At 36.7% G+C, this 26,238-nt stretch overlaps 1 protein-coding gene across 3 annotated transcripts in view; it reads right to left on the bottom strand.

Annotated features, from left to right (window-relative positions):
* Positions 1-26,238, bottom strand: part of LOC150101428 (uncharacterized) — a 339,847-nt gene that overhangs the window by 55,104 nt on the left and 258,505 nt on the right. For all 3 annotated transcript variants that reach the window (XM_090400323.1, XM_090400321.1, XM_090400324.1), the window contains one exon: positions 14,827-15,151. In XM_090400323.1, the coding sequence (XP_090256449.1) occupies positions 14,827-15,128 (302 nt within the window). In that variant the 5' untranslated portion in view covers positions 15,129-15,151. The remainder of the gene's footprint in view (positions 1-14,826; positions 15,152-26,238) is intronic.

Here is a 26,238-nt window from a genome sequence, read left to right as displayed (position 1 = left end):
TGAAATCAAGCAAAAATGCTACTATAACAGTTAAAGTACTACAAAGTTAGCATTCTACTATAACAATTAAAACACGAAATTAGTATTCCTGCTATAACAATTAAAATACTACAGTTAGCATTGCTACTATAACAATAAAGCATTCCTGATATACAACATATTCAACAGCATTGTTACTATAGTAAAATATTGCGAAATCAAACAGCCTTGCTACTATAATAATTATATTTCCGCTTTTAGCCTGGGACTTGTCTTAGCGCAGTTTCGCAAATTCTATACTAACAAGCAGCTATAATTCATTTCTTAATTAATCCTATAGCTCAGTAGACGTATGCCTTGTGAAACACAGAGCAGGTGTTTAATAGTGCAGGGTTTCAACATTCACTCGCTAGATGTCGTTATTAATAATAAATTTCATTGACGCTTACAAAGGAGGAATATAAATCATTTCCCAAATTTATTATGTGGTCTGCTTTGTAGTAGATTTTTCTCCGCGGAGACCACTATATAAAACTACCTTCAAGGCAACGACCCTTTTACTTTCAAGACCTTCGTTGTGTGTGTGTGTGTGTGTGTGTGTAGAAATTCCTCTTTCTTCGGCTTTCTTTTCTTCGAGTTTTAAAGGGGGATATAAAATGGTCGTGGAGAGTAGATAAATAAGATTCTGGAACATCAGAAGACCTGACCTTTTCATATGTACGGGTCATAGAAGAAGAGAGTGGTAGGTGCCTTTTATCTGACGGGAGTACGGAGGAGGGGGGGAGGGCGATGTTATAAAGGGCCATTCCTGGGATTCTTCACAAAAAGATCCTTGATCAAGACTTATTACTGCGGGGCATGAGATTCAGGAAGCCATCCGAGTTGTGGTGGTTATCAAAGATATGAATATCTTGCAAGGCACATTAATGTTGTGATAAGCCTAAAGAAGCAGCACACAGAAAACACGTAAAAGAAATAGATAGAGAGAAGGGCAAACTTTAAAGAATGTATATAGTGCACAGGAGTGTAAGGGCGTATGTTTCGGAAAACGAAGTTCAAAACTTCAGACAGAGAAGGAATAGAAAGACATCAATAACGAATGGGATTCAGAAAAGAATCAAGGAATGCTATGAGAAAGTAAAGAGATTTTTTTTTCCACGTAGATGACTCATGCAAGCTGCTCGACCTTCATTTATCCTTTTCTGAGTGACAACAAGATTAAAAACAAACAAATGGAAGAGGGTCCTTCATAATGTTTATTCCTGTTACTTTGTTTAGTGTACTCTTTTGGGGTAGGCATGGGATCACTTTTATTTTTCATTTATTTTCTATTTCTCGGTAAAATGCGATAAATGAGTGTTCGCAGTGAGTCTGCAAAATAGGGGGAACTCCCCAAGTATGGGGAATTCGTCCAACATTAAAGGATAGACGGGTGCCGATAAATAACATGACACGCTTGTCTTGAAGCAAATACCATCTTAGTCAGCAACTTCTTTCGCTATCTAATTTGGTAAATTATCATCTTAAGTCTCCATCGAAGAGAACCCCTATCTGAGCAAAGGCCTGCCAAGTTGAGGCCTACACAAAATAACTTGGATGTAATTTGTACTCGATACCCACCGAACACTGACGGCTACTCCTTTTAAAACATTTTCATTAAGGAAGATTGTACACTTTACCTATGGAAGTGTTCGCTTGTAGTTAATTAACGAAAACACAGTAGCATCGGATGTTCGTGATTAATGTTTGCTAGATAAAGACTCCTTTAATTCCTGCTTGAAAACGGGAAAGTACCTCCAAGATTAAATAGCTACTCGGTCAATATTCTAAGCATGATCTAGTCAAGAGATAATTATACCTTCGGCTTGACATAATAAAATTAATGAAAGAATGTCTATCATACAGATATGGATGGGTTAGCAGTGCGCATGCTCGACACTTGCCCGTTGCTACTATAGGTTAATTCAAACTGGAATACAATCAACACAAGATACGAATCGGCACATTCTTATTGGTTTAAAAAAGGTTACCGTGGCAACCTATATACGTCTGTTGTTTGTAGTAGTATTATTGTGTTGTATGTAAACATAGTTGTTAAATGTTTGCCTTTTTTTTTTTTTTTGGTTAGATATTGTGACAATACTTTTACCTTCTCTTGGGAATGTGAAAATAGATCGTATTTTTAATGAGAAGTATATTTTAAGAATAAAACACATTAGGGCTAACCTATTGGCTCTAAACTAACTCAGCTAAATAAATCTGGACATCGTATGCAGATTCGTTATTTACCGGTGCATTTATGAGTGTATAAGTCGATTTTAACGCTAAATAGGGAGTCATTGCTCAACTACACGTGCGCACTTGGTTGCGCAGTAGCACTTACTGATATTTATTTTCAAGTCAAAACACCTTTAAGACACAGTCTTTGCGTGCAGAAGTCGCTCGACGAACGAAGACTAAATACTATCATTTGTACAACACTAGAGCTGAAGAGTTCAAAATGCTCCCCTATCTCGTTGGTAATAGTGTCTATTTAAGAGCAATCTTCCAAAAATTTGCCCGCTTCCCCACTTTTACGGTGTCTGGTCGCTCCGCTAAATGCACCATACACACACGCTCTCTCTGACGGCACTCATTGTACGTTGACTATCTCGCTAATGACATACACTAGTGTTTACATAGAGGGATTCGATGAATCACTTTATCGCATATCCTGGAATGATAATGATAGGACCGTAATGCACACATACCACTGCCAACTCCTGCCTACCGCTGTTTGTCCCGAGCACGGACATTAGGTCAATGACTGACCAGGATACAGACTTCAACAGACGATGTAGCAGTCGCCAGACACCCCTGTTGTAGCAATCACACTTGCCCTTCCACCCACAAACAGCTATTATTCCAACCATTACGAATGAAAGACAGAAAAGAATAATAATAATAAAAAAATCGGCTTAATGTCCGGTTTATGAGTAGTGCATCAGTTACTCAAGCCTTGCCGTGGATGGAGCGAGTGGCGGGCAGAACGGTACCTGGGATTTTAGGATACTACAGGTGCAAGGGGAAACCCACACAGATATGATCGCTTTGCAAGTAATATCTAAAAAAAAAAAAAATTAAGCAGAACTTCAGAGCGAATATATCTATAGTAGCGAAGTCTTAATGGACATTGTGTTTTGTATTCTATTTTTTTATTTATTTATTATTATTTTTTTTAAGACAAGCCTTATAAACTCAAGGAGTTATACAAACTTGTCCAGAGCAGGTTTTTACAAACATCCATGCCCGAAGTAGGTTCGAACCCACAATTTTCTGGTTGCAGACCGGGTATACTATCCACTCGACCAACCAGCTGGCGATCGAGCACATACAATTTACATCTGAACTGAATGATCATAGAGGTGACAATCTTATCTTAATAAATAAAAATAAAAAAGAGTTTAAATAATGTTGATAAAACTCCAAAAACACCGTACCGGGATCTTGTTAAAATATCTTTCGGATGAGCTCTCCCGATCATGGCTGGATTTTAGGTTGTTGTGATCGTAAATTATAACTTTTAAGAACCCTTCTCCGGCCTACTAAGTAAATTATAAATCTTAGTCGTTATTTATGATACCCTTTAGATTGAAAAATCCGGTTTCGAATCTTGTGTAGGATGCGAAGAGCCTTGAAAAGGACTTTTCAATGGAATGTGAATAGCTGAGTGAATTTGGATTTGCGCCTAAGCTATTTATACTGAAGCTTGTCTATCTTAGGCGTAAATCCAGCTATACTTCTAATTAGCGCTGAAATTAAACCCACAACTTAAAAAAAAAAAAACATTTCTTTAAGCAATTATATGACTTCAACACTCATGACTAAACCCTTTTTTTTTCTTATTTTTTAAGTCGCTTCCTTTATAAATTATTTACTATCATTTTAATGCTAATTACACCCACAAAAGGTTAAAAATCGGTCGTTCATATAGTACCATCTGGGGACTAAATATTTCAAATGGTACCAAAATTATTAGTATATTTTTTCTTTATTTAAACTAATTCAGTATCTAAATTTAATTAAATACTGCAAACATCATATAAAAATACACAATATTTGAATGCAGAGGATTAAAATGGAAATATAAACAAACACCTGTAAGCTTAAGAGTATCCACAATAAGATTAACAATGAGAAACAAGAAAAATAATCCACAAAATAATAAATACGTTTACGTTATTGTTTTTTAATTAATCATGTAAGAGGATACCATCACAATACCCAAGACTGTTTATGCAGTTCGATAAAAATTTAAGTTAAAATATAAAAAAAAAAAAAGATTTTTTTATTTATTCAATTATTCATTTAATTACTTAATTTATTTACAATTACTCTTACAATTACGACTCTACCGACGCATGTTTTTCATAGTGTAGTACAGGTGACAAAGAACACAAATCCAGACGATAATAATTTAGCATTCCAGCGCTTACACATACTCCAGTTGCTAACTAGCAGGGATGTACCAGTCTACTGCTTGTTTAGTCATTAATCATTGTTCTCGACCTACAAAATAGCGACTACCCTTTCCTTTGGCATTTCAGTCAGCAAATCACTATCTGTAAACAATTATTCAGTGGGTTCTACATGCAAACGTTCGCTCGCACACAACACAGCAGATTGAAGCACTACAATTCGAATATCATTAGAAGAATTAAGTGATTTAGAGGATGGAATATTATTAATTTATCAGTTAAACACTCATCAGTCGTTCATTTTCCATCACAACGGTGGCTAAAGTACAGATTCATTCTGTTCCTCATTAGTTCTAGTCAAGCTATGCATAGTTAAAGCCTTTGCAAATCATGGTTTATTATATTGTCATTAAGGAGTCGCGAGAATTTTCTGTATTTTAATTATTGCAACCGATTGTTCCTGGCGATTATTTTTTATTGCGAATAGTTCCTGATAAGGTCTGTGATGTCATAACGGAACACTGCGCAAGCGCGCAAAATAAATAGACTTGTAAAATCAATTTAGTATTTGTTTGCTTGCGTGTACATTGATTGCTGCTTAAGATGCGATTATAAATATTAAACAAATAATTGGAATTCAGTTTACTCCTTCACTTCGAGTGCAATGTGTTTATTTATTATATCAATCTTTTATAATTGACTCATGCAGTAAATACTTAAAATACACTCATTTCATTGAAATAATTTATGGTATAATAATAAGTCGAAATAGTTATAGTTTTTCAGAGATATTTAATTTCTGTTTAATATAATATTGGAACTTATATATTTTACTTAGATTTAAAAATAAATTTTTAAAAATTATAAAATACTATCAAAATTCTAATAAAAGAAAGTACACCTTTAACTGGTTTTCCTAATGTTGTTATTTATTTGAATATTTTTTAGATTTAGGAGAATTGTTAGAGCATACCGAAGCTGGTTTATTGCTCTCTATTTTCGTAACAAAACAAAATACATCACCTAGCCACAGAGAATCAGTCATTGTGGAGAATGATCAGATCACTTCGTTCGAAGAGTTACACACTTCCTCCAATTCAAGGTAAATGTAGAGTCGCCTACAAGTGATGAAGCAGAAGCATTTGCAGACAGTTTAGAAAGGCAATGTAGCCCCAATTATACCAATATAGATATAAACTTCATAAGAAAAATCCACACACAAGTACGTAAAATTACTCAAAACGCCTCATTCCAATCCAACAACAAACCCGTGTCACTAACAGAAATATATGAGATCATAAGAAAGCTAAACAACAAAAAAGGTCCGGATGGAATAGCGAACAAAGCACTCAAACTACTCCCCCGAGAAGGGTTTATGCATCTGGTAACCATCACTAATGCCATCCTTTGGCTAAATTATTTTCCAGAGCGATCGAAGCTTGCGGATGTCTTCCTAATTCCAAAAGCTGGGAAAAATACACAATTTCCCCAGAATTATAGACCGATCATCCTTCTATCATGTGTAGGCAAGATAGCCTAACGCGCTGTACTCACACGGATTCAAGAGACAACAGGTAACAACCGCGTCATACAAGACGAGCAATTCGGCTTTAGGAAATATCACTCTACAACGCTTCAAATTTACAGAGTCGTTGAATACATCACACAAGGATTCGAATAGCACCAACATTCTGGAGCAGCCTTCTTGAATATAACACAGGCATTTGACAGAGTGTGCACAATGGCCTAATTTTTAAACTAAACGAAGTTTAAATCCCATTACCACTAGTTCTACTTATCAAATCATATCTGAATAACAGAAAATTCAAAATAAAACTCAATGGAATCAGATCCACAGAGAGGAGAGAGTCACGGCTGGAGTCCCCCCCCCACTCGTCTCCATCTTCCCAAGTTGTTCCCATCCATCACCGCTCTTTATGCCGATGACGCAATTATCATAGCCAGATCTCTCCTTCCACTTCAAGCAAGCTACAGAGAGTAGTCCACGAATTAGAGAATTGGTACAAAAATGGCGTATCGCAATCAACCCAGGAAAAAGCTCTGCAGTACTTTTCACCAGACGTAAAGCAGAACCGAACACAAGCATACAAATGTTTGGAAAAATCATCACAACTCTACCAAACATCTGGGAGTTCATCTGGATAATCGCCTAAATTTCAAAACAGACATAAATAGTCAGCAAAGCAAGTCAGACTATTGCACAGCCACTTTTGAATAGGAACAGCTTCCTAAACATAAACAACAAAATTGTCCTCTATAAATCAGTGATAAGACCTCAGATAACTTACGCCTCACCAACTTGGGGGGACACATCTAAACCGAACATCCTCAGATTGCAAACGATACAGAACAAATGCCTCAGAAGGGCATTTAATGCTCCTTGGTTCATCAGAAACATCCAGTTACATCAAGAAGCCAACCTTCCAGATTTCAAGACCTACATGACAGGCATTGCAGAAAAATCCTTCACAATCACAGATAATCACCGAAATCAACTAATTCGACAGGCAGCGGGCTACAAACCCTCAGATCGTTTCAAATATAAAACACCGAAATCCGCCATCATAAGAGAAAACTAATACAGCTTACAATAAGCGGATAAATTACCCACAATAATCCCCTCACACTCAAGTTAAAATCAGATGAAGAGTCAAGGACTTCGTCTATCTCCCAAAGAAGTTCCAAGTAGAAGAATTGTTGATTAGTGGTAAATAGATGTTTCTATTTGACGAAAATGGAAATCAAATTCCACCGATATGAAGAAAAGACATCTGAGCAGCATTCGGAGAAAATGATTAAAGATAAAGGTGTATCATAAGAGATCTTAATGCATAGGTCAGAGAAGATGGAACAAGAATTAGAAAAAAAAATTGGGGGTCTGTTTAGCCTAATACAAATATTATTAGATTTTTATAATCAGAAATGACAGAATCTCAAAATTGGATACATCTGGTTTGAGACGACATAGTGAAAAATCTCATCTCATCTTCCTTATCCCTCTGCGGTGTCGAGGGTTTATTAATCATCGGACCTCAAGCCGTTCACAGGATAAGATGGTCAACCCTAAGCTCCGGTGCATCCTGTAGTGTTCAGGGGCCGGTTTGCCTGCTCGCGGGATGAAAAACCCCACATAAACTGGGGGAAAAACCCTGCTGTCTACGCCCAAGACCGGCTAACTTGACTGAGGAAGATCTTGATCTCCTCACGTCTCCGACGGAATCGAACCTAGGACACTCCTTCCCCAGGCATATGGTTGCGAAGCGCACAGCCAATAGGCTAACCGCGCGGACTATAGTGAAAAATAAAGCTGGTAATTTAGAATGGCTTTCACTCAATACTGGATTACGAATAGCTAAAAATTCTTGTCTTTCTTGCGCCAATGAAAGTGTTCTAGATATTGTTCCATGACTAAGGAGAAAGCTTCGTTTGCAGATGATGCGGTGATTTAGGCACATTCAGATCTACAAAAGAAACTGGCCAATGGAATAGTGTGACACTGAATTGTGGGCTACATATTAATAGATAGAAAAGTGAGCATAGAGAGAAAAGCAAGAGGGAAAAAATGTACACGTAAGACCTAATTTTTATTTCCCAGTAGATGTTATGCATGTGCACCCCCAGGAGGATGGTGGGGGTTTCCATGATAAGTGCATTGCGACGTAGGGCACCGACTATGCAATCAGGAACGTACTTGTGACTGTATCTGATCAATCAGTGGGTTTCATTAATAGATACTTACCATTCAGGATCTGTTATGAGAAATCTGGGACACAGAATTGTAGATAAATATTGCATATAGGACTTTATATAAGAAAAAAAAAATCTCCACGCATACGAACTTCAGTTATCATAAATAAATAAAAAATAAAAACACAACAAAACTGCTGCAAATGCTAAAGAAAAATCTCTTATACAAAAATTTACAACATAGTCTTAACTGGCCGATTCTACTAACAAACAAAAAACACATGCATAATGATAACACAGACACTCTTTCGAACAACAACAACAACGAAAAAAGAAAAAAAAAACATGTCTACAACTCTGATGAGGAACACGAATTTGTTAACACCATGTTCGTTATTACTTCATATTATCGGAAACGCTATTAAAAAAAAAAAAAAAAAGGCTTTGCTTAGAGTGTTCGCCTAGTTAATTAAGAAATGTCAACCAAGCGCCTAGCGACAGGTTAAAGAAATCTCGCATGGAAGAAAGGAGCCAAGAAAGAGTGAAGGAAGAAAACAAGGAAACACAGCGGAACGCAAACGATGATGATAGCAAAAATGAAAGAAAATACGACAGAATAGATTATAAAAGTACGAAGAAGAAAAAAAAAACATCCCTTCCACAAAAATAAAAAAAAAATCGAATAAGTGGCCAAAGAGAATGAATAACATCAAAACAGGCATTTTTTTCCCTCTTCGTTCTCTCCTAGTTGGAATTCCTTTCTAAAATTCTAGAGGCCTTCGTGTAATTAGTGTTGCCCGAGTAACCACGTGTGTGCTGTGGTGGTTGGCGCAACATAAACTTACAATAGTACAATCCAAAAATTAAAAAAAAAAAATATATATATAAAAAAAAAGATCGCACGTGACATTAAACAGCACACTTTCGCCCTTGTTTTTCTCTCTTTCCCCTTCTGTCAGATGTTCCAGTCCACGTCATCAAAAGGTGGCAACTTGCCAGGACAAACCAATAGTCAAGAAACCACAACGACCAAGAATGAAAAAAAAAAAAAAAAAATTCTTAGCATCTCTCCTGTTCTCATCCTCCTCCTCTTAGCCTCCCCCCCCCACATCTTTTCTTTCAGCATCGTCGTTTGAGAAAACGACTCACTTTTCTTTTGTTGTCTTTGTAGCGACAGCACTTTGAAAAATGATTCTCTGTTGTTGGATTTTTCTGCCGTTTGATTGGTGGGAGACTAAACACCAGTCAACCTAACCAGCTGATTTTTTTCGTGCTATGACAGTACCCCATTGATAGCTGATACAGCTCTCTCTCTCTCTCTCTCTCTCTCTCTCTTTGCAACTTTTACATGGTCTCAGTGGAGAGAAAGAGATTGTTGATAAATCAGATGTTCCAAATTAGTGTGTTGGAGAACCGAGCCAACAAAAAGGATTTGGCAAGTTGGTTATTAGAAATGCCACCCATTCAAGACAATGATCATCGATTACTTTTTTATCAGAATAAATACGTCTATGTTAGAAGAGATGAGAACTGAGACTAGAAAAAAAAATCTCTAACAGAACACATTTTAGCGTCCAGATTTTAAAGAGCTATTTGGTCTGAAAGCATTTCTATTGGATCGCCAATGTTTATTTGATATTAAATGTGTTTTTCTTTTTTTTTAAATTATTGTCAAATATTGAAAGATAAACAAAAACAATTACAAATTGTAATTATATTTCACTAAAAACAGTATTAAATTTATATTTGCATCATTCGCCATCACTATAATTATGGCACTTCCGATTATAATGCTAACTTCTGCATTCTTAAACCCCCACAAGTGCAAGAACGGAAATAAAGACAGTAATCTACATACACATAGCTATAAAATGCTCCATTTAGACAGGGCATCTGTTTTTAGAGTCTTTCTCTTATAAATCAGATACGATAGATTACAGTTGGTATATTAGCATCGTCGCACACACATCCGGGACTTCTTAAACACCACCAACTCGGCACTGAAGTCGTTAATGTGTGTTTTATTTCTTCATGACTTCATTTATCAGCAGGTGTAGCGCCTGGTATATCCACCTCCTGCTCCCAACAGGATCACCAACTGACACAACTCCCCCCCCCCCCCCTCTACAAGACGATAATGATATTCTGATGAAGGGAACTACCAACTGTGCATTCTCTCTGGTAGTGCTTGTGTGAGAAACTGGATTCGATGCTAATTTTTCAAGCTTAATGGTTCGAATGTGCGTTTGATAGTGTCAGTAAAACATTTTTATGAAAGGGGCGTATTCCAGCTCTCCCTCTACGACTGAAGTAGCCATGATTTGATAGTCATTTGCCATCTCTGAAATGGTGAATCAGACTAAGAGTTGCCTCATGGTTGTGTGATTGTTTGTCTCGTGCTGGTTTCTTCCTAGTGGTTCGTTGGTTTAAATCAGGGGTCTTCAACGCCATTTTGAAATGCTTCAACGCATTTCAAAATGGCCCGCCGGCCATTTTGAAAAAAATAACTACTTAACATTAAAATGCGATTAAATAAAAAATAATTTCAATGAAGCCCGCGGACCACTAAGCTATACTGCGGTATTTAGAATTGTAAGATGGTTTCCAGATTCACAAGGAACGCTGCGTATTTGATACTTTACATAAAATCCAATAAAAATAAATATTAAGTACTAGTACTAACGTCGCAGGAAAATGGCTGAAGCAGTAGTTTGTTCGAGTGCGTGGTCTAGTGCCTTCCAGATACATCTCGAAGGTTCTCGATACTTCGTTATTTTCATATAAATACAAGAGGATCTCATTCACAGTCAGTCAGTCGTGAACAGTGTGATATTCGTGTATAAGAGCACGCAGGTTCGTTGTGCCAGCCATAGCCTATTGTGGTTTCATATTGTCAGACTTTTTTCATTAGTGTGAGACATATTCAGTGGATAATAACCGTTACACGGCCATGTTGGATCATTTTTTGGGTTCACCTTCCATCACTATGACGTCTACGAGTAAAAAGCAAAAATCAAGTGATTCTTGTAGGGTTTTTAATGAAAAGTGGACCAATTTGTACTTTTTTGTGCCGATCGACGATAAGCCAGTGTGTTTGATTTGTCGTGAGTCAGTGTCAGTATCAAAAGAATACAATATAAAACGACACTATGAGACAAAGCATGCGCCCAGTTTCGATCACCTTCAAGGGCGGCTTCGTATGGACAAAGTGAACCGTCTCCAAATTGATTTAAAATGCCAGCAGGGTCCGTTTAAAAGGCAGAGGGAAGAGAGCGAAGCGTGAGTCAAAGTAAGTTATGTAATAGCTGAAAAAATTGCTAAAAAATCAAAAGCTTTCTTGGACGACGAAATAGCTCAGTACAAATGGAGCTGCTTGAACTCCAAAACAACTCTTCTTTGCGAGAAAAATTATTCAATGTGCCTTTGCATACATTTTACAAAGACTACATTTCTGAGGACGCATTCCCTAATATTCGCCGGCATGTTTTGAAGATGTGCGCTTTGTTAGGAAGAATGAAGCATATGAATTCCAAGACAAGAACTCAGATTACGGCCCTACATCTCAAGAATACTCTGCGCATAGCGAGTTCCAACATTGACAAGCTGGTCAAGGAAAAACATTGCCAAGTTACCCATTGACATTGTAAAAAATGAATGTTTTCTTCATTAAATGATCTTTTTCAAATATTGATTGTATTTACTTATCATGAACCAGTCTGCGTGGTTAGCCTAATGGTTTTGCGCTTCGCAACCATATGCCTCGGGAAGGAGTGTCCTAGGTTCGATTCCCGTCAACGACGTGAGGAGCTCAAGGATCTTCCTCAGCTATAGCCAAGTTAGCCGGTCTTGGGCGTGGACAGCAGGGTTTTTTCCGCCAGTTTATCTGGGGGTTTTTCATCCCGCAAGCAGGCAAACCGGTCCGAGGACACACACGGATTACAGTCAGGAATACTGACCAAGCCATAGGTCTGATTCGTCAGCCTATGCCGGCTCCGGAGCCCGGATAAAATTTTGGGGGGACTAGATGGTACCATAAACTCCCGTAAAAAGGGTGAACGCTGTATCATCACACGGAATTTATTTATCATGAACCCGACTCCTACCTACGCTCTTAAAGCTGAGTTTGTTTATTTTTATAGGATTTTACGTAAAGTATCAAATGCACAGCGTTCCTTGTGAATCTGGAAAGCATCTTACACTTCTAAATACAGCAGTATAGCTTAGTGGCCCGCGGGTTTAATTGAAATTTTTTAATGCGGCCCGCACTGTCTGAAAGGTTGAAGACCCCTGGTTTAAATTAAAGCTAGTTTGAAACAGTGCAATACTTCACAGACCCACGGGTTAATTATAAACACACCAGAACAGTGAAAATGGGAGATTATCGGTGTTTGTTTGATGGTTTACATACAAAAAGAAAGGGGCTGATTTTTTAAAAGGGTCAAATGTTCGAAATAATACCATTATGGCATTGACAAATTAAAACAAAGCCGATGGCTTTGTTTTAATTTGCTTTTTTAAAAAATAGTTTATCATGCATATAAGGGTTTGGTTGAAATATGCAGTCAGTAAAAACGGGTTCACAAAGGCCATTCTACTAATAAATGAGATTAATTAGTTGAGGTACATAAACGCTTTTGACTTCGTCTTTTCTAACTTTCACTCCAATTAATTAACATAAAACTGATATTTCTTTTTGTCAAAATTGTTTCAATTAACTTAATTATCAACAGATTTTGATCATGATAATGTTTTAAATAATGATGTTGCCTATTTGAAACAAAAAGGAATAAAAATGCAAAGTTACAAAACCAGGTGTCATTGCATGGAATATGACGGTGGTCCCCTAGCCTTGGAGGGGTGATTTACCTGAATAGAAACCTTATCAAACTCCTTTAAGGTTTTTGACTGGAATGACTTGAGTTTGAATCTCGTCTAGCTCACCTTCAGTTATAAGATATTTTAAATTGGAGGCGATTTAATCAATGGCAGGTCTCACGAGGTGGAATAGTATTTCATCCCACAAAGCAAGCAAATCAGTCGTAGAACGCACACAGGGAAAGTGACACGATACTCTAGACGCAGATGGTTAGTTGCTACTCAAGTAATTGCAACCAAACCAAACCAAATTTTCCGATTGTTTGAGAATTAAGACCAAAGCACTAAAAGGTTATGAAGTGGGCACTTTCTAACGTCTGTTAATTGTGTGGATTGTTCTTGCCACTTGACCTATTAGGAGGTGGAAAACCCAAGTCTCCAAGAGGAAAATCCTGCCACGTCCATCGTGGCAGGATACGTTCATCAAACTGTCAAAATGATAATTTTCATTATAATAGTTATATTATAACTTTGCTGACAACTACATACTTTGTCTGTACTTCACACTGCCACCTACCGATAATTTTCTTAAATTCTTGCTTGATAGCGAAAGTTCAAGAACATTCATAACGACACTTTGCCATACGTGTTAAAATTTATGTGACAGAAGAGAATAATGAGGGCATCTACCAGCAACAAATAAAACTGAAAATGGCAGGTTGTATAAGTAATTTGAACACAAACTCCCTTTCCTGTAGCATCATTCTCGCATATTATTTTTTTTTTCTCCGGTTAAATATATTCAATCAGTATCCCAGGCAGACCAATTCCTCACAGCGAACATGCTTGTAGGTAGTTTAGTTTTTAAAAAGCTATTGTATGTCGACATCAATACCATCTGTGATGATGTTCGGAGCATCATTTTGTAAGCCCAGCTCTTTGATCTTCTAACTACCAATTATGCCGTGAATTGTGTGTGCGTGAAGGGGTAATATTTCGAACAAGAACTCTTGAATAATGTCCTTCAATTATGTCTTCTAAACCTCGTTCAGTTCCGATGTAAATAAAAGAATTTATTTGTGTAACTGTCACTCGATAATTGTCGCCTTATTCGGAGGACCTATCATGAGTCCCCCCCCCCCAGGAATATTAATCTCTTTGCAATAAATAAAATGTCTGTTTAGAACTGAATTCATATCTGTTTCAAAATACATCATAAAACAAAAAATATCTACGTTTTTATGCTATTCAGGAGCTTGGCATTCAAACTATCATTATAAAAACCATTAACAAATAATCGACAGTACGTTTTGCACTATTAACGTCAAAATTCTTTGAAAACATGCTATATTATTATAAAATATTATTGTATTATTATTGATTGATCTCATTATTGGTGAAATTGATAAAAAAATAAATGAATTTGTTTTATTTTAGTGCGCTTTATTAATACACCAATTAAAATTAGTGTAGTTTTGGTTATTATAAGCAGTCTTGTTACCATTGCATATATATATATACTTATACATACATACGTATACAGGGGGTTAGAAAAACGGAGACGATCAGTCCTTTTTAGGACTTCCAGGGTAACGAATGGCAATGCTGTAGCCAATGAAGTTTTAACTGAGGCTCGGCTATTGCCGTTACCCAGCCATGACTAGAGCTTTTAGCTCAATAACACCCATCGACACAGATTTTCTTCATTCAGATGATGAGATAAAGAGTCAAGGACTCAGTCCATCACCCAGTTCTTTTAAGAACTTAAAAACATTGCATACAGATAACTCCTTCTCAACTGCAGTGTTATATCTAAAATCAAAAAGAAACAAATCTCATTCATTAGACCATCTTGCAAATAACTTACTTCCATAGCAAAAACGAGGTCACTAGAAGAGCCACGAGAACTACGGACGAACACACGGCTATGATTGGCAAAGAAGGGAAAGCAGTCTGAGTATATTCCGCCCCCACAGGTTCCATGTGGCAGTGCTGAAGTTCTGTCTGATCACCTCCTCGGCACAAATGGAGGGAAGGAGGAGGAGGTGGGGGAGGTATCACAAACTGCGGAGGGGGAGGAGGTCCGGGGCAGTCACAGTAATCATATTCCGCATCTTCGCTATCCCAGTAGGGACTCAGGTCCACATCAGCATTGTCATTAGCATTCATAGCTGCTCCCTACCGGCTGCCACCTGCAACAGAAAGAAAACAAACATCAAATACGAAGCAAAACGAATAGGTTTGACTCAGCTATTCTCTATGACAGTTGGCACTTGAAGCTACAAATTTATTATATTTTAATTAGTATGAAATAAATGGATTTTTAATTTACATGAGAAATATAAAAAATTTCGAATAAAAATACCTATATCATTGGCGTAGTAGACTGAAAGAAGCTTTAAGACAACTTTTTCATGTTTATTTCATATTTTAGCTGTGTATTTAAAGTACTCTATTAATGCGACCTAAATATGAAAATTATAATACAGTTTCATATACAAACAAACTTAAACACGACAAACTCAAAAAATGTCCTTGTCATTTGTAGCTTAAATGCGATATATTAGCTCACAAAAAAAAAAAAAAAAAAAAAAAGCAGCACATAAAATATTTGCATTTCGACTACCACTCGTTCAAACAGCATGTCACATTGAACAATTCTCTCTATTTAAACTAAAAATGTTTATTATTCAAATACCATTCGATTATTTATTCTTACTTTCTCTGAAAGCTTATCATTAATTCACAGGTAGTGCCCAACGTTGAGAAAAGCGCTCAAATAAAGCTAGATAAACATTCGACAGGGTATCAACCGAGTAGCCGGCATTAATGTTAAGGAATAAATAATCTACAAAAGGCACCGTGACTAAAATACCAGGCTGTGAAAGACAAACATTTCGATGACAAAGTAGCAAGTGATAATAGGAGCACGAATCAGGCTAGTTTTAATATTAAAGTGGTATGTGCATTTTTGTGTAAAAATGACGGAATATGAAGTGGTTACAAATAGTTTGGAAAAAAAAATGGATTCATTTTCACGAATATGTTTTTTTTTTAAATAATAATAAATAAACACTTTTTTTCCCCCCTTCGTTTATAGTCCTTATCAGGACTGGCTTAAAGGGGCGAAGCAAGAATGCTTTTCATCTTCCCCGTTATCTGTAGAGGCCAGTGTAGGGATAAGGTGTTATTGAGCTATTAAAGCTCTGATCATGGCAGGAGGGTAACAGCAACAGCCGAGCCTCAGTTAGAACTTCATTGGCTACAGCATTGCCATCCATTATCCTCCAAGTGTATTAATCACCGCATCTCACGGTCGATTAACACCTCAAACCCTTTCGTTTTTTGAAATTCTAGAATATATATACACATGAAAGTTTTTGTTTATTAAAAACTGTTTATAGCAACGCATCTTAGTCTTAATTTTTAGAGTAAATTAAAAAGTATGCTAAACATTTATTATGGAGAATATTATGGATCCAAATATATTTTATAGCTAAATGTAGAAAAATCTTAAAACATATTTCGAAACTTACCAGAAAGCTTAGGAGAATATAAGTTCCAGCCTTCCTGAGCTTGCAACTCTGCCCAGGAGCGAGTATCTTGGCCTTTTATTAGTGCCTAAATTATGTTTCACTGGTCTGACAGCTGTTTCCGACAGCTGGGATGTAACTGTCTATAAAATATGAATGGATCCATAATATCCACGATTGTAATATCTTTTTAATGCCAAATTGAAGCCTTTTGGCTGTATATTTTAGTATTAGCATTATTACGTGTTTTTAAAATTTTGAGATACTACTAATTTCCCGATTTTTTTTAAACATTTTAAAAACCACAAAGATATATTGCAATACAGTCTTTTTATTATTATTATACATAAAAAATTGTGTAACACAGTCTTAATTCCTAGGTGCACTATTAAGACATATTGCGATCATTACCTCTAAGTTATTTTTATTTATCACATTCTAACCGAATTCATTTATAACTTCATCACCTTCCATTTAGTGAACAGAAATATGTGTTATTGTTGCTAAACTGATACGAAACCAAACTACATTATCTAATACAGCTAGAATTATTACAAGTTCAGTAAAATTCCCCATCTAATTCATACTGCATAATATTTCTTCATAATTAGCCTATTCACCACCAGGGGCGGCGGGTGCATAGACACTGCGGAACTGCAGCGCCCCCAATTTTTCTCGATACTGAAATATATTTATTAATATTTGCTTGTAATATTTAATTTTATCATCAACAATCCTATACTTTTATTTTGTATAAAAAATAATAAAAATCCATCTTGTAGCACTTAGGAGGGCGAAGGACGCTAGCAGCACTGTGTTTACCACAGTGCCATATTGATATGCGCGCAAGCATATGCACGTCATAGTGAGATGCGAGCTATCAGCGTAATGCGGCACTGTCTGTCATGCAGTTCCACTGTTGTTTATATGCAGTTTGCGGCAGTAGTAGTGTGTTCGTAGTGCTTATCGTGTTTACTCCGTCTCTTTAAATATTTGGACATTACAATTAAAGACATAACATTTGTTATAGTAATTTTTAAGTAATTTTGAATCATACCAAACTGTTTAATTTTATCGATAATAAACAATATTTTTTCATGTTTAATTTTTTTTAATTTTTACCATAATTTTGATATTTTATCCAAACGCGTATACACTGTACTACAGTGTGTATGTATATTTCGAAAGTTGCAGTACCCCCACGATTTCAAGCCACGAGCCGCCACTGTTCACCACTACAAGGTCTTTTAAGAGTAAAAAAAAACGGTAAAAAATAAAGTTGCCTACAGTATCAGGACAGATTGGCTAAGGTGATCTGAAATCCAGAGAACTGGGATAATCCTGGTGGTCTGAGAATGATTGATACTTTACGGAATATGTCTTTCAATATACGTTTGCCAGCTTTATCTCCATTTCGACAATTGCTCAAGAAATCTGGGACTTTTACTCACCTGGCCACATATAGTTACGAACTCTCTCCTAGCCAATATATTATGGACAGCTAAACATGCAGCGAATAGGTGAGATTCGTCACTCCTACTATGCAAAAGGGTGTGGTCTTTATTTTTTTTTTTCTTTTTTTTCTTGGTGCATCCAGTTAGCAACTGACCTTTTTTTTTTTTATTCTCTTCCCTCCAACTGGGGTCAACAACCTGAAATAGGATTCGTAAATCATGACCATTCTAAAATGCCACTAGCCGGACAGAATTTCTCTTAGCGTATTAACAAGCTTGACTTGCACACGCGACGAATAAACCATTTGGTTCTCCTCCTCCCCCCCCTCCCCCCGCGCTCCATATATGGCAGAGAAAAGCTCAGGTTTAAACACAGGTATTGTGTCCAGCAGGACTGTTAATGGCTATGACTTCCGCTTATGTACTGCTGACGACATCCCCCTCTGTAAAATCCTTTTACGAGTGAGGAGAGTAATTACAGATATTCTGCAATTACGTCATGATAAATGACACCTTATTACAGCAGCCTTGCACACGTTAGCAGGTACCTACATCAGAGCTGCAGCCGTGTCGGATACCGACGGCTATTAATTTCGGAGCCACCCTTTGTGCGGTACGTGTGGAGAATGCAGTGAAGATTGCGGCCGACATCACACGAGACAGACTGAATAGTAGAAGGGGGGGGGATGATGTCAGAACGAAATAAGACGAAACAGGCACGTCTTCTGAAGAAAAGAGGTAGCTGATCCAATTGCTGAAATGGAGTGAAGGGGAAACTTCAGAGGTATCGCAACATGTGATACAAATAATTATCAAGTAATGAATAGAATTGTCTAAAGTGTTGACTATGCTAATAACGCATCTATTTTATTTTTCATATTTCTGAAATATTATTTTACTTTCGAAACATTCTTCCTTGTATGTGACGCCTCATCCTCAGTGGTGGCCACTCAGCAACGATTTCCTTAAAATCGTGCACACGAGGTTAACATTGCATTAACACTTTTGCCAGAATGGTCGACTAAGTAGATAGTCTTCTTTCTAACCTAGTCTTTGGATTCGAATTCCTCCTGGGGCAAAGGATTTTTGAGTCCTCATGCTATAGATGATATTTATTGTTAAGGGCAGGACCACCATCTGCTTACTGGAGTCTTCGAGTGGCTTGAAAAATTTTGCTTTTGGTGTCTAGAGCAGAGTTCATGCCTTATCCAACCCTCTCTCCCTAATACTAAATGTGGTGGGATTATTTTTCTACTATAAATAGTATTTACTTTCAAGCCCTCTTTCGCCAACGTTCAGTATGCTTCTCACATACCGAAAAGAAGAGCATGTATGAAGAGAGAGAACGAAAGAAGAAAAAAAAAGGCAAAGGAAAAATGCAAGAAAGAAAAGTAAATAAAAAATGGAAAAAGCAAATGGAAACTAAAGCACTGAAACGGTATGCGCCGGCATATTCATTTACAAAAAACAGAGAAGGGAAAAGAAATGGTCTGAAATATTGCACGACAGAATAACAAAAAAAAAAAGAAAGAAAAAGAGAAAGAAGTTAATGGAATGGTAAGAAACAAAGGCAAAGAAAGAGACGAGAAAGATGCTTCAATAGACTATTGAATGAGCAACAACATAGCGGGACTGAGAACAAAGAAATAAAGGGAAGAAAGTGGTGAAAATTCATGCATACCTGAAAAGAAAGAATGAAAGAAAAACAGACATTAACAGACAACGAGAACTCTCTGTGCGAATAGTTGAGTAGAATAAAGAAAATAGTTATAAGAACAGTAATAAACAACATTCGCCTATAGTACTGTTTTAAACAAACACTAAAAAAAACAAAAAACAAAAATTGTTTTCTGTGTAGAAATAAGAAGACTTTCTTCATTTTAAACAAAATCAACTGAAATAGGAGGTCCAAATGCGTCTCTTTCATTGCACATCTCGTATTGAAAGGCCATATAAGATACGGTCGCATTTATTTGACAAAAGAGTGTTCGGCGGACGGTATTAATATCAAAGATGGAGACTGGCATGTGTTGATAGTAAAGTAGAATACCGGAGACAAAGGAGAAATTTATTAAAAAGAAAGATTGGAAGGTCCTCCAAGATAATGCAATAATTATAAACCTCCATGATAATACGTACTAAATTCCGACCGTATTTATTATCAACGGAGATACTAAATGTTCGACTGCGGTTGAAACGTGTGTTTCAAACTTTAATATAAACGTAAGCCAATAAAGGATTCCAAAAGACTGTCACAGGAACTCATATTCCATCTCCTCTTCTTCCAGCCTTTACTGCTAGATATTAAATTCTGAAAATATGCTTTTCTCGTAGATATCAAAAGAAGTTTTTCATCATTTCCGTTGCTAAGAATCGTGCAAAGAAAGTCTGGTGTTAATAGATGGAAGGAAAAGACACCTTGTGCAAAAAAAGTGCTTGGAATTTATGCTTAAATAAAGAAGAAAAAAAAACTATCGTCTAGGACTTTATTACCCAAATAAATTCTCTTCAAATTACAGTCACGAAGTTCAAAATGACCCAGACATTGTTGGCAGGGAACAAAAATGATTTATAACGTCATCTACAGAATGCGGGTCATTGTGTTTTGAAAGCGATTTGAAAAGCAAATAGCGCTTGAAAACCCGTTGAACGCGCCGTCAATGTCTTTGTCAGAGAGAAAAGTGTCGCCAGACAGGAGAGAAAGGAGCCTTCGTTTAAAACCAGCTCATATTTTTTCCAACTGCCATCAAAAAATAGGATCGCATCACATGGAGATTCTTAATTTGGAAGTCTTTTCACAAGGGTTTGTAGATCTTAAGAATACATAAAGATCGTCGGTATTGAAAAGGTCAAAACTCTAACTGTAAGAAAAGAAATAACACATCTACAGAAAGCCAATTAAAACTAAACCTCAATTACACCAGCTTCGATTATAAGGGACTTTTTGAATAATTTCCTAACGTAGAACTTACTTGGGCTATAACACTGTTTTTGTTTTTAACTGCTCAACCTCTATAATACAAATATTGACAATACAAGAAACACCAATTAAACAATCTATCAAAAATGCCAGAAAGATACCAAACATTGTCATCAATGTCCTGATATGCACCCCAAGGGGTGTCCATGTTACTATGACAGAACTATATGATTAGATTAAGTTTATACCTATCAACAATTTTCCTCAAAATTAGTATTACTTGTGAGCACTCCAATATTGTCATCTCTAACATTTCATGTTTCTAAAGGCACTTCTTATTGAATCAATCCACCTACATCTTGGTCTTCCTCTGGATCTCTCTCCTGCCATCTTGGCATCAAACACCTGTTTTGCTAACCTTTCCTCACCCATTTTATTTAAGTGGCCATACCACCTTATTCTTGAAAGCTAATGTCAAGTTCCTTTCTAATATCTTTATTTTTAATATGATTCTGTCATTGATATCATCGGTTCATTCCCCTATCCAGAACCCTCATATCTGTGATCTCTAGTCTTTGATCAAATGCTTTATTTCTAACCCAACACTCAGATCCATAAGTTAAACCAGTTTGAACACTGTCTTGTATCTAATTTAGTGTTTTGGCTAATTTCTCTCTTATTCCATATGAATTTAGTCAATTGACTTCCTACCATACCAGCTTTGCTGATTCGGATGTCTATTTCCATATTTAATTTGCCATCTTCACAAAAAAAAACTATGCCTAAATATTTTACTCGTTCCAATATTCAGATACTGGAACAAGTAAAATTGGAACAGGTTCGATATTCAGAATGTAGCTGAAGTTTTCTATGCTCCTGCCTATTTTCCTAATTTCAGTATTTTTTTTATTCATGATTTTCATGGCAAATTTGTTACAGCTGTTATTCAATTTAGTTAGTGAATTCTGGAGACTTGTACGAGATGTGTTTAGGAGTACAACATCATCTGCATAAAGTAAAGAGCTAAGTTGGATATCTTCAATTGTAACAGGTGCCAAACATGTTTCTAAAAATGTTAAGGGCCTGGACTTATAACAACCTCACCAAATTATTCCAAACTTGACTGGTTCAAGTTCGTTTTTGGATTTATGCCAGAAACAGTACGGCTATGAGAATAATGCATTATGGGTGTTCTTTATATGGCTTATAGGATGAGTTCCACTTCGGTTTATGAGACTGGCTAACTCAAGTTCAGTTGAAATGTCCTAATAAAAGGTCGAACCTAGTTCTTTCCAACCATAGGACATTGTATACATCCATACGGAGGCTCCTGATTGGTCGAAATGGACCATTTTGTATAGTAATAAAATATAACTACATTATCGTGCTATGTGTGTCGTCTTTCCCATGAGTTTAACACGCTTAATTTAGTAGACCCAAAAATTATCGTTATTATAATTTAAGTGGGATTTTAATAATACAATCGAATAAGCTCATACGATGATAATTTGTAAAAATTTAGTAACGAATTGTTCGAATGTAATTATTTTATTTATTTATTTTTAACTTAACCCACATAAAGCTTTCATAAACCCATGTTTCTTTTTCTGTCGATGCAAAAAAGAAAAACAAAAGAAAGATCCGAAAATATCTATCTCATCATTTTTTTGTTTGTTTGTTTTTATGACAGTGCATCATTTTTCACAACCAACTTTTGTCTGCAAAATAATAAAAGACATCACTGACGGACATTTTTAACTGCACGTGAGGTTTCTCACTCTCTCTATGTAGGCAGTAGAAGCACTGCTTTGGTCACGTTAGGTAAACAGTCAACAGGGATGTCAGCTGTGACTGGGTTGAGTGATCAATCACAACAAAGCAAGCTGAACGCTAAGCAAATCCTGAATACGTCCCTCTTTTTTTTTCCTATCCCCCTTACTCATTTTCTATCTTTTTTTTTTCACTCCCCCCTATTTGAACGCTGTGGCTGCATTTTTTTCCCTCTTCTCTTTCTTCCCTGCAACCGTAAAAGGCTTTTATGCTAGTAGCCGCCAGTCCAAGAATGGGTTTATGCCATGATAAATGTTGAATGTCAACACTAACCCTAACCACATCACCCTTTGAAGTGGCTGTTTCTATCACCGATGTACAGGCTTCCCCTCTCTTACTTTGATCCATTTCTCGTGGCTTAAGTCTACCTATTGTCAGAGATTAAGTGTATGCCATTCATTTTTAATACCTAACACACACAAAACACGTGCCGGAGAAGAAGGGGGTGGGCGAGAGTGAGCTCTTGAACAAAGTTCATAGTGTCAATTTGGATGGAAAAAAGAAAAAGAAAAAGAAGAAGAGAGAGAAAAAAAAAAGCGGGGTTGTATATAAAAAGCTCTTCAATGTCTCTCGCAAAGATGCATTTTGGAGTTCGTTTGCAGAGCAATGTACATCGGGAGATTGCTTCATCCGATGCATTCAAAGTACCCTGGCTCAGATTACATCATCAATTTATATAAACGGAGGGTCTTAACTGAAGTGCGCTACCAGAGAGAGCTAGATAAATAGCTTGTTCAAGAGCGAATACTGCTGCTATGATAACAGGAATCTAGGATGAGTCTGTTGCCACTGGATTTGATGGTACTTTCAGATAGAAGGGCATTAAATGGAACTAAGTTGTTTTCGAAGAAGGTGCTGTAAGCAGAGATTACAATAGATGCCTCTTTCGAAGCTTTACATTATAAACAGTCTCACTAAAGTGGTTTTTACTACTCCAAGTGTTCTGTGTATCGCTTCGGAATCCCCTCCCCCTTCCCGTAACCTGTTTACTCAATGTTATTAACTTTGAGATTTCTTATACTGTTTATTTTTGGTTTTGGGGATTATTTAGTGGTTTTTCCCCCCTTATGGAAATATGTCTGGATCGTATGTAGATAGCAATGGGGAATACTTTAAATAAATAACGCAAAAAGATTCTTTAAACCGACAATGCATGAAAAAATTCAACCACATTATAAACTAATCGGTAGAAAGTTATCTGAAAACAATTCGAAAAAGAAGCGGGGCCCTATTTCATAACCTATTTACCACTCGGCCAACGAGGCAAGCAAAATTGAAACGATGATAAACTTACAGACAGCATTTATGATTTTTTTTTAACGTGAATCGCATGCGCAAAAGGTTGGTTGTAAACCTGTAGTACAGATCCCGAATACAAAATTCCAATAAAAATATATTCACAGGTAACACACGTACGGACGGATGAATAAAACAAATCTCACATATTCATACCACTGAAAAGAGTAGTTGAAAATTGGTCGAAATGTTAGTCATTTGATTTTTAGAAGGAAAAAAAAATGGAGATAACTTGAGTCGAGAAAGCAGTAACGTCTTTAGCCGTCCTGAATTTCTTCCGTTTTCTTAAAAATCAATACTAATACTTGATTAACTTCTACAACACACGAAATGTAAAACAGTCATAACGACGCCATCAAAAATAAATTCTTTTGCCATAAGGTGGCAGAATTTCACTCGGAGCCGTCAGAGGTGTAGCCCCAAATGATTTTTTAATTAAAACGGAGATCGCTAAAGAGATAAACAAGCGCAGGCGATACATCGGTGCCGATTCCCCCAACTGATAAAGAACTCAACAACATTTATCTCACTGGCAACCACTCCTTTCTAAACGTATATTAAGAAGGCAATCAAGTGAACCGTTTAAAACCACGATAATCCTATTTACAACACGTAAACTAGCTTGGCGTCATTTGGGGAAAAATTCGGAGATTGAAGTATGAGATATTAACAAAAATTCATCGAAGTTTCGCAATGAAATTGAAATTCTTAATGATTTTAATAAGATGCTCTGTTAAATCATACTAGGGGAGGAGAGGGAGGGGGTAAAGACAGGAGACAAACTTTTCTCTTTTAGCCTTTCTAAGGGAAGGCACATGCTGCTGCCATGACAACCAAGAGGGGGGGGGGGGTGCAACGGATACTTTGCTCCGTTTTTCTTGGAAAGTATTATCGCCGCGCATACCTGACAGGTAAAAGGCAAACTCCTATGCATAGATATTCGGGACGCTTTGCAATAACTTTTTGCACAAGATTAATGAAGTGGAACTAAAACATGGCGTAAAGAGGGCCGGGTGTTTGAAAGAGAGAGAGAGAGAGAGAGAGCGCACGACGTCCCTCCGAGCCACTATCAGCTTCCACACGGCTGGTTGGAGATTTATGTCCGTCAAGTGGCTGTGTCTCGTGCGGGGAAGCTTTTCGGAAGAGTGGCGGTAACATTCTTGAAAACCCTCCCTCGTCGATGTTGCCTAATGTCAAACTGGCAACAGAAGCAGCTAAGTGTGACCTGAAGGATTGAGGAGAACGCAATGAAGAAAAAAAAAAAATTGATAAGAGCAGCTAATTAGCTCAAACACATATCGGTAATAGCGAAGTATTTGATAGCGACAAAACTTTCAAGCAAACTGGACACTTCCTTCCCTTCTTTGTGCGGGCGATAGCTTGAGGGGTGGGGGAGAGGATCTCTGATATAAAGCACATTAAATGAATTTGGTGGCGGGGAAGAGAAGGGATGAATGCGAATACAGGCTTTCTTCATACTTCGACTGTTAAAGGAATGTTCTACAATTACTGAGATGGTAATCTCAACTAAAAGTGAGACCCTCGCGGATTAGCAGAGATTATGGACACACAATGTGCCTGTGTGATTCTTTAAGCTCAGAACTGTGACTTTTATCGCCATTGGCAATCACACTTACCCTCATCCCAATTCTTTCGTTTTATTTCCTTTTTTTTTTTCCCTTGTAACATTTCCGATGATCTTGATAGACTTCCCACAATGACGTTCTTCAACTGGGTAACAACAGATGAGCAGCAACAGAAATACTTGATGAAGAGTCGAGGAGATTTAACAAGGTACTCCATTATCAGAAACGGTAGTTCCAAACGATAGTGTAAGATAGAGAAAATTAAAATTCACACTGCGAACATTGAGAATACTTCAGAGACGGCAATTTGGATAAGGCCTTAAATGTTATTCTTGAAAAGTCAAAAGGATGTTTTTTTTTACCCTTGGACAAAACAACTAAGACTAGCTATAGAAACGAGTGCATCAATAACAATTAGTGAACTTTTAGGTTAAAAACAACATAGCATAACGCATGTTAAAATTTGAAATCAGCATTAAAAAGGTGTGAATATAAAAATTACATTAAAATAAATTTATCTCATGATTTTTTAAAAAAATATATATATATATTTTATATATTTTGATATGACTAGAGCCGAGGGAAATACATAAGGAACTATGTAGGGATATTGAATGATAGTCTAAGTGCGTGTCTTTCTTTCTTTGCATAATTTTTGTT

Source organism: Typopeltis vanoorti, chromosome 11 (genome assembly GCF_054136105.1).
Source record: "Typopeltis vanoorti isolate ZY-2024b chromosome 11, IOZ_Tvanoo_1.0, whole genome shotgun sequence".
Lineage (NCBI taxonomy): Eukaryota > Metazoa > Arthropoda > Arachnida > Uropygi > Thelyphonidae > Typopeltis > Typopeltis vanoorti.
This window is presented reverse-complemented; position numbering and strand designations above follow the sequence as displayed.